Genomic DNA, 13,606 nt, shown 5'->3' with positions numbered 1-13,606 from the left:
TATTGTGTTACTGTGTCACCTAATCTGGGCTACAAGTGGTTAAAGAATGGTTGGATTTTTTTTTTTTTTTTTTTTGATACTATCATTATCGCTTGTAGCCCAGACCTTGTCACCTGACATTCTGCCCCGCCCAACCAACAAACTGAGAGACCTAGATTTGACTAACCATTCAATTAGTAGCAGATTCATAACCCATTCACCCGATTTAATCAAGTTAAATGGTGGTTTATCCCCAATACTAGGGGTGTCAAATGGGTAGGTTTAGGGTGGGCAATTGATTTGGGAAAACTCATTTACCCATTTATTACCCATATAACTAATTACTTCTAACCCAAACCTAACCCAACCAAATTATTATGGGTAAACCCCAACCCACCCGATTATCCAATAATCAAAATTATCAAAATGCCCCTAAAACTTGAAAATGACTAAAGTACTCCTAAAATCCTATAAAAATTTCCAAAATACCCTCCAAACCTAAAGAAAGACCAAATATGCTAAAAAAAAAACCACTTAAAATTATCAAAATACCCTCGAAACTTAGAAAATGACCGAAATACACCTAAAATCTAAAAATTGACCAAAATACCCCTTAAACAAAAAAAATAACCAAAATACTCCCAAAACCTAAGACAATGACCAAAATACCCCCCCTAAACCTAAAAAATGACATAAATACATCTCGAAACCTAAATAATGATAGGAATAACCCCCCAAAAACAAAATAAATTTACCAAAATACCCTCAAAACTTTTTTTTTTTAAATGAGCAAAATATTGATGGGTTTCATTAATTGTTATTGTAAACTGTAGCCAAGCATGCTGCCTATACTAAATTTGGAAAATTTTGGTAGATGATGATTTTACTAGACTTTTTCCCCCTTGCTAATGGAAGTATTCACTTTGGTTACATGATAAAATGAGCAAATTTTAGCTGGCTAACAGGCATGCCATTTAAATCAAAGAAGTTAAGATGATATATGAAAGTAAAATAATCTTATCTTATACAATAACAAATGATAATTAATTAGTGGAGGAGAAAGCACAAAAACTAATAATAGTACAGAAGTTGCAGTATATATAGTAGAGTTCTTAGCAACCTTGCATTAAATTAGTTAATATTAGTTAGGTAGTTTCAATGGTGTGGAGCTCAGGTATTGAAGTATAAATCGCTTCAAACCAAATGGGGTTACCATCATTTCATAAACCAAATTGGCAACAGAAAGGAAATAAAGATCAATAAGATGTGAAAGAATTTAAGCATTGCAACAATTTCCTTGCTATTGGTGTTGACAAGCACCAAAGCCCAGCAGGTCTTTGATGTTAAATCATATGGAGCACAACCTAATGCTAATATAACCTAGGTATAAATATGTGAGTGCAATTAACTATACTTAATTGACATGAAGAGTGTGTTCCAGTTAGCATAACTAGTAAAACCTTTTAACTTTGAATAAGAGAACTTAGGTTCAAACTCCGTTTACACTAGAATCGATGTCATGACCAGATGATAAATTAACATGCAAAATGATTATTATATACCAATCTTGATTCTTTTATAATGTGTTTAGGCTTTGACAAAAGCTTGGAAAGCTGTGTGTGCAGTAGCAGGAAGTAAAGTTGTGATTTCAGTGAAGGTATACAAACTAGGTTTAGTGACTTCGTTGGGTCCAAGCAAAGGTGTTATTGCGTTTCAGCTTCAAAGAACCCTACAGGCCCTATCAGATGTTGCCACCTTCAATGGTAAAGATGGTTGGGTTATTTTTGAATGTATCGACGGTCTCACTGTGTCAGGTGGTGGAGTTTTTGATGGCAAAGGACAATAAGCATGGTAAAAAAAAAAAAGTGTAACAAAGACAAAAACTACAACGTACTTCCTATTGTAAGATTTCAATATTAATTAATTAACATTTATATTTCCATTATTTTCTACGTAGATATACATAGACGCTACAACTTTACAAACTTTACCCATTAAAAAAAATAATTCAAACATTTATATGTTAAATGATGTTTTACTAATAATTTGACATGTTTTGTATAGTGAAGTGATGTGTCACAACTCCAAAAAAGAATTAATTTTAAAATTTATATATGAGAAAGTTTATGGAGTGAGGACACAAATTTTTGTGCCACAAAACTAACATGTGCGGCTTTAAGCGATAGAGAAAAAACAATGGTTAAATCTAAAAGTGATAATTCCCCAATCACAATTGCACATGTAATCTTTTGACAAAGCTTGTGGTCTATGAAGAATTGTTTATCTAATATAATATTATTGAAGTAGTACCAACCACGTTCATAGACACATTAGTTTTTAAGTTTTTATGTAATAATATTTGCTATAACTTTACCATTTTTTTTATTATATATATTGATTTAATGATCACGTTTATTTCCAAAAAAAATTTTATTTATTTTTGTATAATTCAAAGAATTATTGGCATTTTACTAATTAAAATGTTTTTAAATGAAACTTGAGCACACATATTTAGTGTTTTAGTTTATCTACTTGTAAACATTAATAGAATATAAGGTTCAACAACGTCACAAATTAAAATGTCCAAGACATTACATCGAAGGATAGCAAATTTTTCCACATCAACCTTTTGGAATGCAAAAAGTTGCAATTCCAACATGTTACCATAATTGCACCAGCAAACAGCCTCAACACTGATGGAATCCACATGGGACATTCATCTCAAATCACCATTACCAATGCCAATATTGGAACAGGTGATGATTGCATCTCCATTTGTGATGGAACCCAAGATTTTACTGCTAACGAAGTAACTTGTGGACCTGGCCATGGTATCAGCATTGGAAGTCTTGGAAAGTACCAGAATGAATAACCTATTTCAGGAATCAGAGTTACTGGTGCCACACTTAGCAATACAGATAATGGTGTTAGAATCAAAACATTGCCTTCTTCCTCTTCTAGAGTTGCTTCCGATATACATTTCGAGGATGTTGTCATGAAAAATGTTGGCAATCCTATCATCATTAATCAAAACTATTGCCTAAACAACCAATGCTCAAACCAGGTTAATATAAATATCACAAATATATACACAAATTTTGATGTTAAAGGTTAAAAAAAGTAAAAACAATTACAAATACTAATATTAACTTCTTGGGTGCGCTTTTTTGTCTTGTTTTCAGTCTCCCTCTAAAGTTAAGATCAGCAATGATAGCTTCAAGAAAATTAGAGGCACTTCAAGAAAATTAGAGGCACTTCTTCGACAAAGAAAGTTGTGAATCTTATTTGCACTAAGAGTGTACCATGCCAACAAGTGGTGCTTTCTGACATTGATCTCGCATACAAGGGAGGTGGAGGATCTACTACTTCCACTTTTACTAACGTCCAGCATGCAATTTTGGGCAAGCAGAACCCTCCTGCTTGTATCAACAAACATTAATGAAATGCTTCCCAAGTTGTTAAAACTAATGCATAATGAACAAATATAATTTGCAAATAGGTTATCGAGGTTCTATTCTAAATAAAATCACATCTAACATGTTCTCTTTTTCTTTATTTAAATGAAATTGGGGAATTTTTCTTAGTTATTTTTTGAGTTGTTTCAGTTCAGCCTTTTGCTGAAATCTGCTATGATCTGTAGTGTTGTTATAGATAATATATGTTCTATTATTGCAATTGAGATCATTCTTAATAAAAATAAAAAATTTTATTTAACTCATACTAAATGCTTTTTATTCTTAAGTAATATTGTCCACCAATATTGTTAAGCATCTACTACCAATCCAATTTAGTACACAATCGAGTAAGTAAAATAAATAAAAAAATTAGCAAAATTTTTGGTTTCGATGGTATTTCAATCATCTTTTAGGTTTCGGGGTATTTCGGTCATTTTTAGGTTTTAGAGATATTTCGGTCATTTTAAGGTTTCAGAGGTATTTTGGTCATTTTTAATTTTATGGGGGTATTTCAATCATTTTTTAGGTGTAGGGGGTATTTTGATAATTTTAAGGTTTTGGGGGGTGTTTCTGTCATTTTCAAGTTTAGGAGGTATTTTGGTAATTTTTGAGGTTTTATGGGTATTTTGGTCTTTTTAGTGGTTTTGGGATATTTTAGAGTTTGGTGATTTATAGAAATGATACTTTGGTCAAATTGGGAACCTAGTTAAAACCCAATTAACATTAGTTTTAATTGGGTCTAGTTTTGGTTACTACCCATTTAACCCAATATAATTGGGTGAGTTTAGGTCATATTTAAGTTGGTGGGTTTGGGTGGAAAAATGGGTTTGGGTTGATTTTGCCAACTCAACTCGACCCATGGATAGCCCTGGGCATTACCATCATCGACCAAAACCAAAAGCCCATTCAATAGTCTCTCTTTCACAAAGTCACTAACTACATGCCAGTCCTTCTATAAAAAACTATTTTGACGTTGCTAGATTTATCCATTTAGCTTGCTACTCACACACTCAACACGTATCTATACTACTTTTCATTGGACTCTAATTTGGAATTTAATTGGACTTTCTCTGTGTTTGGGCTTTATATATATATATATATATATATTAATGAATGTATCTCAAAATGCCCATTTTAGATGATGTGGCAAGGTGCCCAAAATAATGAGGATACCATATTAATATCTAACTGAAAATTGGCAAACTGGGCAATTATGTCACTTTAGATTATTAGATTAAGATTTGTGGACTTGTACAAATTTTTGTCATTCTTAAGGAAAGTGTTAATTTTTTATGAGCTGTAGAGCAGTTTGAGGGCTTTGACAAGTTAGAAGTATTTGTATATTAGGAACCTCAAGTTGCAATGTTTGACAAGTTTGTGAAGGATATTAAGGATTTCAAAGCTTCTGTTTTGCGTTGTATATCCCCATGATAGTACAGTCCCGCTTCAAGCATATTTAGGGTACGTTTGGTAGACTGTAATAAATACTGTAATGTAATAGATATTCCTATGGCATAACTATTCAGTTGTTTGGTTATGTTTTTATTACAATGAATAGTTATTCCTTATAAATAGCTATTTTTCAAAATGAGGTATAACTATTCCTTATTAAAAGTACTGAATATCTATTCCTTCACCTTATGTAATAACTTTTTTAAAAAATTTCATAAAAAGTCATTAGTTGCCACATCTTCAAAAGGGAAAAAAAAAATTCCTTGTTAATTATTATCTCTATTTTGAACACCCTAAAATAAGTGTATTTTAGGAAATTTGACTTAAAAATGATTTAATTACATCTTCTTTTTATACTCTACTAAATTGTAGATGCATATTCAGAATTCTATTTCTAAATGGTCAACAAACTAATGAATGGTAATACTTATTACATTCCAACTTAATATGTTCCTTGTAATACTTATTCCTATTCTCATGTAATAATCATTACAGTGTACCAAACATGCCCTTAGAGCCTTGAGCATTAACCATCACAAAAGATTAGTTTTACCCCTCCAATCCTAACATGTCACATCATCATATCACATATTAAAAAATAAACATAACCACATTCAATCAATTTTAATACCCATTTGAAAATCCAACTTAACTGTAAGTTTATTGAAATGTTATTATATGTGGTACAATGAATTGAGTTTTAAGTAAAAAACTGATATGACAATCTCTTATTGTATGGTGTAAAACATGAGTTTTACACCCCCCACCCTTACCGAATTCGAACTTATCCATCAATAAGAAGATGATAGTATTCTATCATTGCACATGTCAAGTTTCTATTGGTGATTAGAGTCAAATCATTTCCTTCGAAGAACATCTAGGGGCAAGCTCTAACTGTCAAATCTCTAATACTACAATGGTGATGTTGGAGAGAGAGGGCAAACAAGGGGAGTAGATGTTGGAGGGAGAAAGAAAGAGAACAAATAATGAGAGAGATTGTGAGAGTTTTAATGGGAGGGGAGCTGGACTTGAGTAATTTAAGTTTAAATCTAAAAATTTAAAATTCATCCTAAACTAGGGGTGATAGTTCAATTTTGTCTATAAACTACTGTTGTTTTACAATTAACTCATAAAATTTTAAGAATCATTTAATATTACTCTTTTGCAACTTTCTTTTAAAAATCAAGTAATTTTTGCAAAATTGCTTTTTTGTTTTTGAAAGAGTGATTCACCTATAGCTTGATGAATTAGTTGATTGAATATTGAGGACAAATGATACAAAAAAGGAAAAAAAAAAGAAAAAAAAAAAGATAGAAAGATAATGATATGGTTTTGATCCTAGATACTTAAATTAATGTTTTCTCTTTCTTTGAGAAAACATTAATTTTTTTTTTTTTTTTTTTTGTTGGAGATTATTGTGTTCTATTGATTATGGCCATGGTTTTAAAACCTGGACCAATCAATGAACTGGTTTTGCATCTAATTCCCATTTTTTACCAATTCTGGGTGGTTTTATCAAATTGAACTGGTATTCGGTTCCTGATTGAACCAGTCGAACTAGTTGGTCTGGTCTGGTTTTTAAAACCATGATTATGACATCATATTAGGTTTATATTGATACTTCATGGTGTGTTATGTGTGAAAATTCTATTGAATTATTGTTGATATGGTAATTATCATTGTTTTAAAAAATCGAATCAGACTGGCATGTTCAACCAATTGAACCAAAAATTGGACCTAGAACTGGTCAAGTCAAAATTGAAAAAACGTGCAAAAAAGGAAATTAACCGGTCAAGAATTGGGTTAAACCAAAAACTAACCTCTTTTTTGATTCTTTGATTGGTTCAGTTTTTAAGACCATAGTAATTATTTTGAAATCTAGTTGATATGGTAATCATAGGACCATGATTGTAATCAAGAACGAGGTCCTTAAGTGCATTTTCATTACCCCACAACAATTACACAAAACAAAAATCTTTTCTTTTGAAACATCAAACCTAAATCAAATTCCATTTTCAAATCCTCCAATCTAAATCAACCAAATCTCCAAACCCAAAACAATTACACAAAACAAAAATTTTTTCTTTTGAAACACCAAACCCTAAATCAAATTCAATTTTTCAAACCCTCAAAACTAAACCCATGAACAATTACAAAGTAGAGGAACTTTAAGCCCAAAAAAAGGAGGGGAAATCTAATAAATAAATAAAAATAAAATAAAAGAGAAAAAGGGAGGATTGGTGGCTTGTGGTAGCTTGGGTAGTGGCCAGTAGTGGTTTGTGAAGAAGCTGTGGAGGATTAGTGAGGAGAGAAAGCTGTGGGTTTGAAGAGAAGAGAAAAATATGAGAGAGAGAGAGAGAGAGAGAGAGAGAGAGAGTGGTTACAAGACTCTAGCTGAGTCCTATGCATGTGATTAAATTTACAAAAATGCCACCATAACTCATAATTCATAATCCAAAAAAAGTCAAAATTTTGGTTTCATTTTCCATCACTCTAACTCAGTTTTTTGAGTTATGAGCAATGTAAATTGAGAGTGAAAACTTAATTAAACAACACAATCTGACGTGGAATCCAAGAAAAGTGAGTGATGAATTATGGAAATTAAGTAATGAATGATGAAAACTCTCTAAACCAAACAGGCCCTAAATGACTCGCCCAAAAATCAAGTTGGGAGGGGGACAAAGAATAGGAAAGTAACCTACCCCTCTGCCATCCACACTTGTGTACCCAAGGATTATATGCTAGTTTTATATTTAAATAAATTATATTTTAAAAAAATTGCTTAAGTTTGACCATTAAAAAAAAAATCTTCGATGTTGTAGGTGGTTAATAATTGGTAAAAAGTGAAGTTAAAAGTAGCTATATACGAAAACTAATAAAAATTTGTCAATTCAATAGCTAATAAAAGAAAAGCATCACAATCACGCACATTTTCACAACACTTAGAATTAGAATCTTCCAATAATTTTATTTTATTTTTCATATTTACTTATTTACTTAAATTTTATTGGGAAAATGTTTGGAAAATAACATTTCTGCCGATAAAAATGTTGGGAAAACAAACGGCGGGTTATTGATAAAAGAAAACAAGTGGCGGGAATATGTATAGTTTATTTTGCTTTAGTGTGTGTTGTTGCTTGTATGGATTAGGTGTGAAAGTCAAATACGAGGACTTTGACAAGAAGAGAGAGAGGTCTTCGTTCCGGCTATTACATACTCAAATCAAAAGCTTTTTATTTATTTATTTTAATTTCTTTAAAATTATTCGCAGCGATGGGTAAGGCATCGGCATCGTCGTCGTCGAGGACGAAGAGCGAGACCAACAAAAGTAGTAAAACGCACCGTACTACTACATCAACATCTACATATACAGTGTGGTTTGAGCTGATAAACGACGACGTATTGCAGAAGATTCTAGAGAAGCTACCGGCGTTATCGTTCGCATCGGCGGCGTGCGTTAGCAAAACCTGGAACCAACTCTGCAATCGCATCCTCTCTCGCCCTAAGATCTCTTCTGCTCTCTCTCTCAACCCCTCCCCTCATGTAATTTTACCAATCTACCCCTCCCTCTCTCTCTCTCTCTCTCTCACTTCTTCACACACAGATTGAAATTAGAATTGGATTATTATATTTTATTATTAGTTTTGGTAATTGTGGCTGATTATTGTGTGCTAAAAAATTGATAGATTGCTGTACAAGAGGTTTTTGATAAGGTGCTGTCGAAGCCGATTCGACCGCATTTCGCTATAGCAAATATTGGCAGCAGATTCAGACTCTTTGAGGCCTTTGGCTTTTGGCTTGTATGTTTCTACTTTCTACTTTTACCTTCCTTCTTTATTTCTGTTTCTATATTTCAAGGACGCAGCAGAAATAAACTTTTTTGTTTTAACAAATTTACACTTTTATCCTTCAAATCCATCTAATTTTTGCTGAATTTATTTTAGGCCACATCAACTTTTTAACTTGCCAGATCAACTCTTCGTTTGCCACATATAAATATATATATATATATATATATACTGAGGGACATGAAATTTATTTAATGGGCAAATAGTTAGAATGATGAAATTGATACCTCATGGATTTTTCATGGACTGAATTGTAATTATATATATTTATTTATTTAAATTGGGATGGAAATTGTGTTTTAGTCTTTATAAATTGTGAGGTAATTGTTTGCTAATGCTTATAATGCAGATAACAAAAAGATTGGGATCAAATACTCCGTTTATTATTTCTGTTGCTGGTGGAATAATTGGAAGGGATGGTCTTACCAATGAATTTAAAGAGGTTTACATCTCCTTCTTATTTGCTACTTTTTTATTGATAAATTGTCGTTTTTTCATTTTGGGGGAAGCAAAAGGTAATGGTTTTATTTTGTTGATTTTTTTGTAAGTCTCTTGTTGAATTTTTTTTTTTATTACTTAAATTTTTATTTTTTTTTATTTTTAGTAATTTATTACTTAAATGTTAATGTAGGTCATGTGGGGAGATATTACTAGTGATTCAGATGATGAAGTTGGTGAGTATATAGAAGATATAAATGATGGCATTGTTTTGACAGTAGGTTATGTACCAGGATTAAAAGTTGAGGCTATGCCTAAGGCTACCCCACTTCTACGTATAGTAAAGGTGAGAAATTTGGCAATGCTAATTTTCTCTAATTGGGTTTTACTGTATAAATATTGATATTATGTTAAACTAATGTATAATGCAAGGGACATTTAAAAACAATCATAATTATTTCAAATTATACATGGTGTTAAAGTTACAACTTACATATTTTTTAAACTTAGGAATATTACATTACTCTTTTAACCGGTTTATGTTTTTTAATTTAAAATTATTTAACTGAAAGATAGGGATATTTTAAAGAATTTAAGAATGTGTGTGAGGGTATTTTAGTAAGCAAAATGTTGAAACCAAAACAAGAAATCCTATTAATATATATATATATATATATATGGGTTGGATTCAAGTTATACTTTGTGTAACTTTAAATAATATTACACCACGCAATAACTTGTTATAGAATTTATATTTGAAAATCTCACCGTTGAATTACTTGTTCACTATGTTCTTAACAATCATGTCAATTTTCTTGTCAATTGGATGTTATTTACTATTTGATCTATAAACTCATCTTTTATGCACTATTTTAAACAACAAAAACTTGAATTTAAAAAATTGATTGATGACATGGCTATTCATATTTAATCATCTTGAAATTTTGCAAGTATGGAAAATATACAAAGATAATCTAATCTAATAGTAAATTTGTCAAAATTTGCATCTAATTAAAAAATATTGAATGGTGTAATATTTCTTAGAGTTGCACCAAGTATAAGTTGAATCCAACCTCATATATATATATATATATATATTTTAGAATCTTATTGGATTTGGATTCTTCATCTTTTATACGCAATAATTCACTTGCCACAAAAATTTAAAAATTAAATAGGACACATGACGCAAAATTGAATTCTAATTAAAATCCAATTTAGAATCTAATTGGATTTAGATTCTTCGATTTTTGTACCTAATAATTTATTTAACACAAAAATTTAAATATTAGATGGGAAATGTGCGAAATTAGACTTCAATTTAGAATTTAGTTGGACTTTTTCCGTGCTATGGCTTTGACTATATATATAGATTAATGAATGTATCTCAAAATGGCCATTTTAGATGATGTGGCAGGATGCGCAAAATAATGAGGATACCATTTTCATTTCTGACAAAATTTGGCAAATTGGGCAATCAGTTTAGAATATTAGATTAAGATTTGTGGACTCGGTACAACTTTTTGTCATTCTCAAGGGAAGTGTTAATTTTTTTATGAGCTCTAGAGCAGTTTGAGGGCTTTGACATTTTCAAGTATTTGTATATTAGGAACCTCAAGTGGCAATGTTTGACAAGTTTGTGAAGGATATTAAGGATTTCAAAGCTTCTGTTTCGCGTTGTATATCCCCAGGTGGGATCATAATGTCTGGAGTAAGTTCATCCTTCCATTTTGACTTTAAAAAAAAAAAAAAATCATCATTTTATTTCTTTAGAAAAGTTTGTCCTTGCGTTGCTAACTGTGATGTGAATGATGTTATAGGAAGGACCTGTGGACTTGAAACCTGTTATTGATTTGTTGGGTGAGTATTGATCTGCCTACACAATTTTCATGTATAAATATATTACCTTTTATTAGACTTTCTTTTTGAGAGAAGGATATTAATCTTTGTTTGTTACTAGGTAATGAATGGCTTCCTTTGGTCGATGAAAGATTTTTACTATTACCAGTGACTTGGGGTAGAGTGATAAGTAGCAAGTTTGTGCTTTAGTTGATTACAACTCTGTATTGCAAATTATGCCATGCCATGGAAAATTGTCTTTGTGGGTGATGAGAGAGGTCGCTTTCTAAATTCAATATAGAAGCATGAATGAAACTAGCAATGTCTGGGGGAGTACAAAATAAATATCAGATGATGGAGCTGGAATATTCGCAGGGGATAGAGAGAAGTCTAGTGGTATTTATTTTTGTGTTTATTTGCACAGTACTCTTTGTTGTCATATGTCCAATATGAATTGGTATAACGTTTACTAACATTGATACCTCTTATATTATTATGAATTAATAGATATATGGGTAATCTTGGGAAATAGAAATAAAAATATATGTACAATTAAAAGAGGAGAGGGGTGCTGTGCTTTGTGAAGCTCACCCTTTTCCTATTAATATCTGCCCTCGGTTTTGTTTTTATGTTTCCATTGCTCTTATTATGTTCCTTGATATAAGAGTATTGACTACTAATATTTTATTAAGAAAGATGTCAATTTTTATATGCTTATTGCCTATAAAAAATTTCTTCAACTGATTCCATAGAGATTTGGAGAAAATTTGTCTTTGATTAAAGCATGGATGTGCTCCTTTTGCTGGGTGCAGCGTGTTAGCTAGGAGGCCTTTATTAGAGAGGATTGTGTTGGATCTTATTTGTCATCAGGAGGATGAGTCTCTAGTTCATACACTGAGTTTCTGTGCAGTGGCAGATGCTGTTTGTTGCATCTGCAATAAAATTTCAGATATATGAGCGTGATTATGGTGATGTCCAAGAATTATTTGATGATCTGATACAAAGATTAACCGAGGAAGATTTTGACCTGTTCGCAATTACAGCTTGGCATATTTTGGTTCAATCGCAATAACTATTTTTCTTGGTGAACAATTTGGAGATCCTTCAATGATGCGATGGTTCAAGATAGCATGAAGCTGTTGCAGGACTTAGCTGCTAGTTAATCTTCTTGGGCTCCCTCAGTAATGGCTGATTTGATTGCAGACCAGATCAGATGGAAACCTCTAACTTTAGGCAGATATAAACCAAATTGGGCTCTCCATTATAAGGCTTTGGATTTAATGGCTCTTGCTATTTTTATGAGATAAAATTCCCTACCATTGAATCCTTCGATTCCTTCTAATTTTTATTTAGACTTAAGATATGTGGTATTTAAAAATTAAATAAAAAACATGTGTGGCACATCCAGCTAGAAATGAGAGGTTTTTGGAAGATTCCCAGGGTAGGGTGAAAGGTGCTAAAAGTTCAAGATTGCCACTACTTGCCTCACGCCTGGATTCTTGTGTATTGGTGCGTTGGAAAATATCGGGTTTTATGTGGACATTGGTATCCTCGATGTAGAAATTGAATAGGATGACAGCAAATCCATGCCTGTTGTGGATGGGTCTTCCTTTGCAACCTAGGGCTGCTTGTCGGAGGAAATAAAAGAGCTAATGAAGCAACCTTGGTCTTGTGTTTAACGTTCTGCAAGCCGTTGACCCTTCCCTCGTACGATTTGAATTTTAATATTTTATTAAAGAATCATTTGCTTTCTTATTTATAAATACTACTTGCTAGCTCGTGTTATGTACGAGAATCTATTTATTTGTGAGATACACTAAAATAATTTTATAAAGTCTTAAATTAATTAAGAAATTACACCATTACATAATTTGCTCTTATATGACTTTAATTTGTGTTACAATTTGATGAAGAACTCATTGTTTGAATGTGCAATGGTTTACAAAAAATTTGTCAGACAGTTTCAGATATTACAAAAAAAATAACTTAAAAATTCAGATATTAAAACTTCTGAAAGACCAAAAAATATTAAAGAATGCAATAATTCATTGTTTAGAAATTATTGAAACAAAAATATATATATATATATATATGACTAAAAAATAGAGAAATATAAGAGAAAGATAGGTTATATTCAAAAGAATAATCCATGACTATAACTATGGAAATGAATCAAAAGATTCAAAGTCTACAAATTATAAATAATATAAATATGTATATATATGTGTGTGTCTACCGCGCTCGCTCAAGCGCGTGAGTACACAAATTCAGATGTTAAAACTTCCAAAATACCAAAAAATATATATATATATATAATTAAATAATAAGTTATTGAAACAATTCAAAAAAAAAAATATGACTATTCAAAAGAGAAATATAATAAAAAGAAAAAAGTACATGAACTCATAAAGCAATAAGATTTAAATTTTAACAGGTCTAAACTTTAAATGAACCTTATTAGCATCTGGTCCATGCTAAAAAATGTTGAAAAAAAACCTACACATTAAAGTAATGAAAGTCATATCTCCTCTTAATATATCGTATATAAGCTTTTTGCCCAAGAAATTAACATACTTTCATATTGTGAGATGAAGC

At 31.3% G+C, this 13,606-nt stretch overlaps 1 protein-coding gene and 1 pseudogene across 4 annotated transcripts; both read left to right on the top strand.

The window, feature by feature from the left end:
• Positions 1-424: 424 nt before the first annotated feature.
• On the top strand, positions 425-3,418 carry LOC136061770 (exopolygalacturonase-like; annotated as a pseudogene).
• Positions 3,419-8,021: 4,603 nt separating this feature from the next.
• Positions 8,022-12,817, top strand: LOC112014261 (F-box/LRR-repeat protein At5g63520). 4 transcript variants are annotated; one of them, XM_024046677.2, is made up of 7 exons: positions 8,022-8,429; positions 8,573-8,686; positions 9,084-9,176; positions 9,366-9,518; positions 10,782-10,863; positions 10,993-11,032; positions 11,824-12,817. In XM_024046677.2, the coding sequence occupies exons 1-6, from the start codon at positions 8,160-8,162 to the stop codon at positions 11,022-11,024; spliced, it is 744 nt and encodes a 247-aa protein (XP_023902445.1). In that variant the 5' UTR covers positions 8,022-8,159; the 3' UTR covers positions 11,025-11,032; positions 11,824-12,817. The 4 variants fall into 4 exon arrangements, with proteins under 4 accessions (XP_023902445.1, XP_023902429.1, XP_023902437.1 ...); XM_024046661.2 differs by having other exon boundaries at positions 8,023-8,429; positions 10,782-10,883; positions 11,824-12,816; XM_024046669.2 differs by lacking the exon at positions 11,824-12,817 and adding an exon at positions 11,133-11,620 and having other exon boundaries at positions 8,023-8,429.
• The last annotated feature ends 789 nt before the right edge of the window (positions 12,818-13,606 follow it).

This window comes from Quercus suber, unplaced genomic scaffold (genome assembly GCF_002906115.3).
Source record: "Quercus suber isolate HL8 unplaced genomic scaffold, Cork oak 2.0 scaffold_351, whole genome shotgun sequence".
In the NCBI taxonomy this organism is placed as follows: domain Eukaryota; kingdom Viridiplantae; phylum Streptophyta; class Magnoliopsida; order Fagales; family Fagaceae; genus Quercus; species Quercus suber.
This window is presented reverse-complemented; position numbering and strand designations above follow the sequence as displayed.

Bases quoted from the DNA above. Each gene is read 5' to 3' on its own strand.
- LOC112014261 (XM_024046646.2), top strand. From the start codon at position 8,160: ATGGGTAAGGCATCGGCATCGTCGTCGTCGAGGACGAAGAGCGAGACC. The intron at 10,884-10,992 runs GTAAGTTCATCC...ATGATGTTATAG, and splicing joins GTGGGATCATAATGTCTGGA to GAAGGACCTGTGGACTTGAA. The intron at 11,033-11,132 runs GTGAGTATTGAT...GTTTGTTACTAG, and splicing joins ACCTGTTATTGATTTGTTGG to GTAATGAATGGCTTCCTTTG.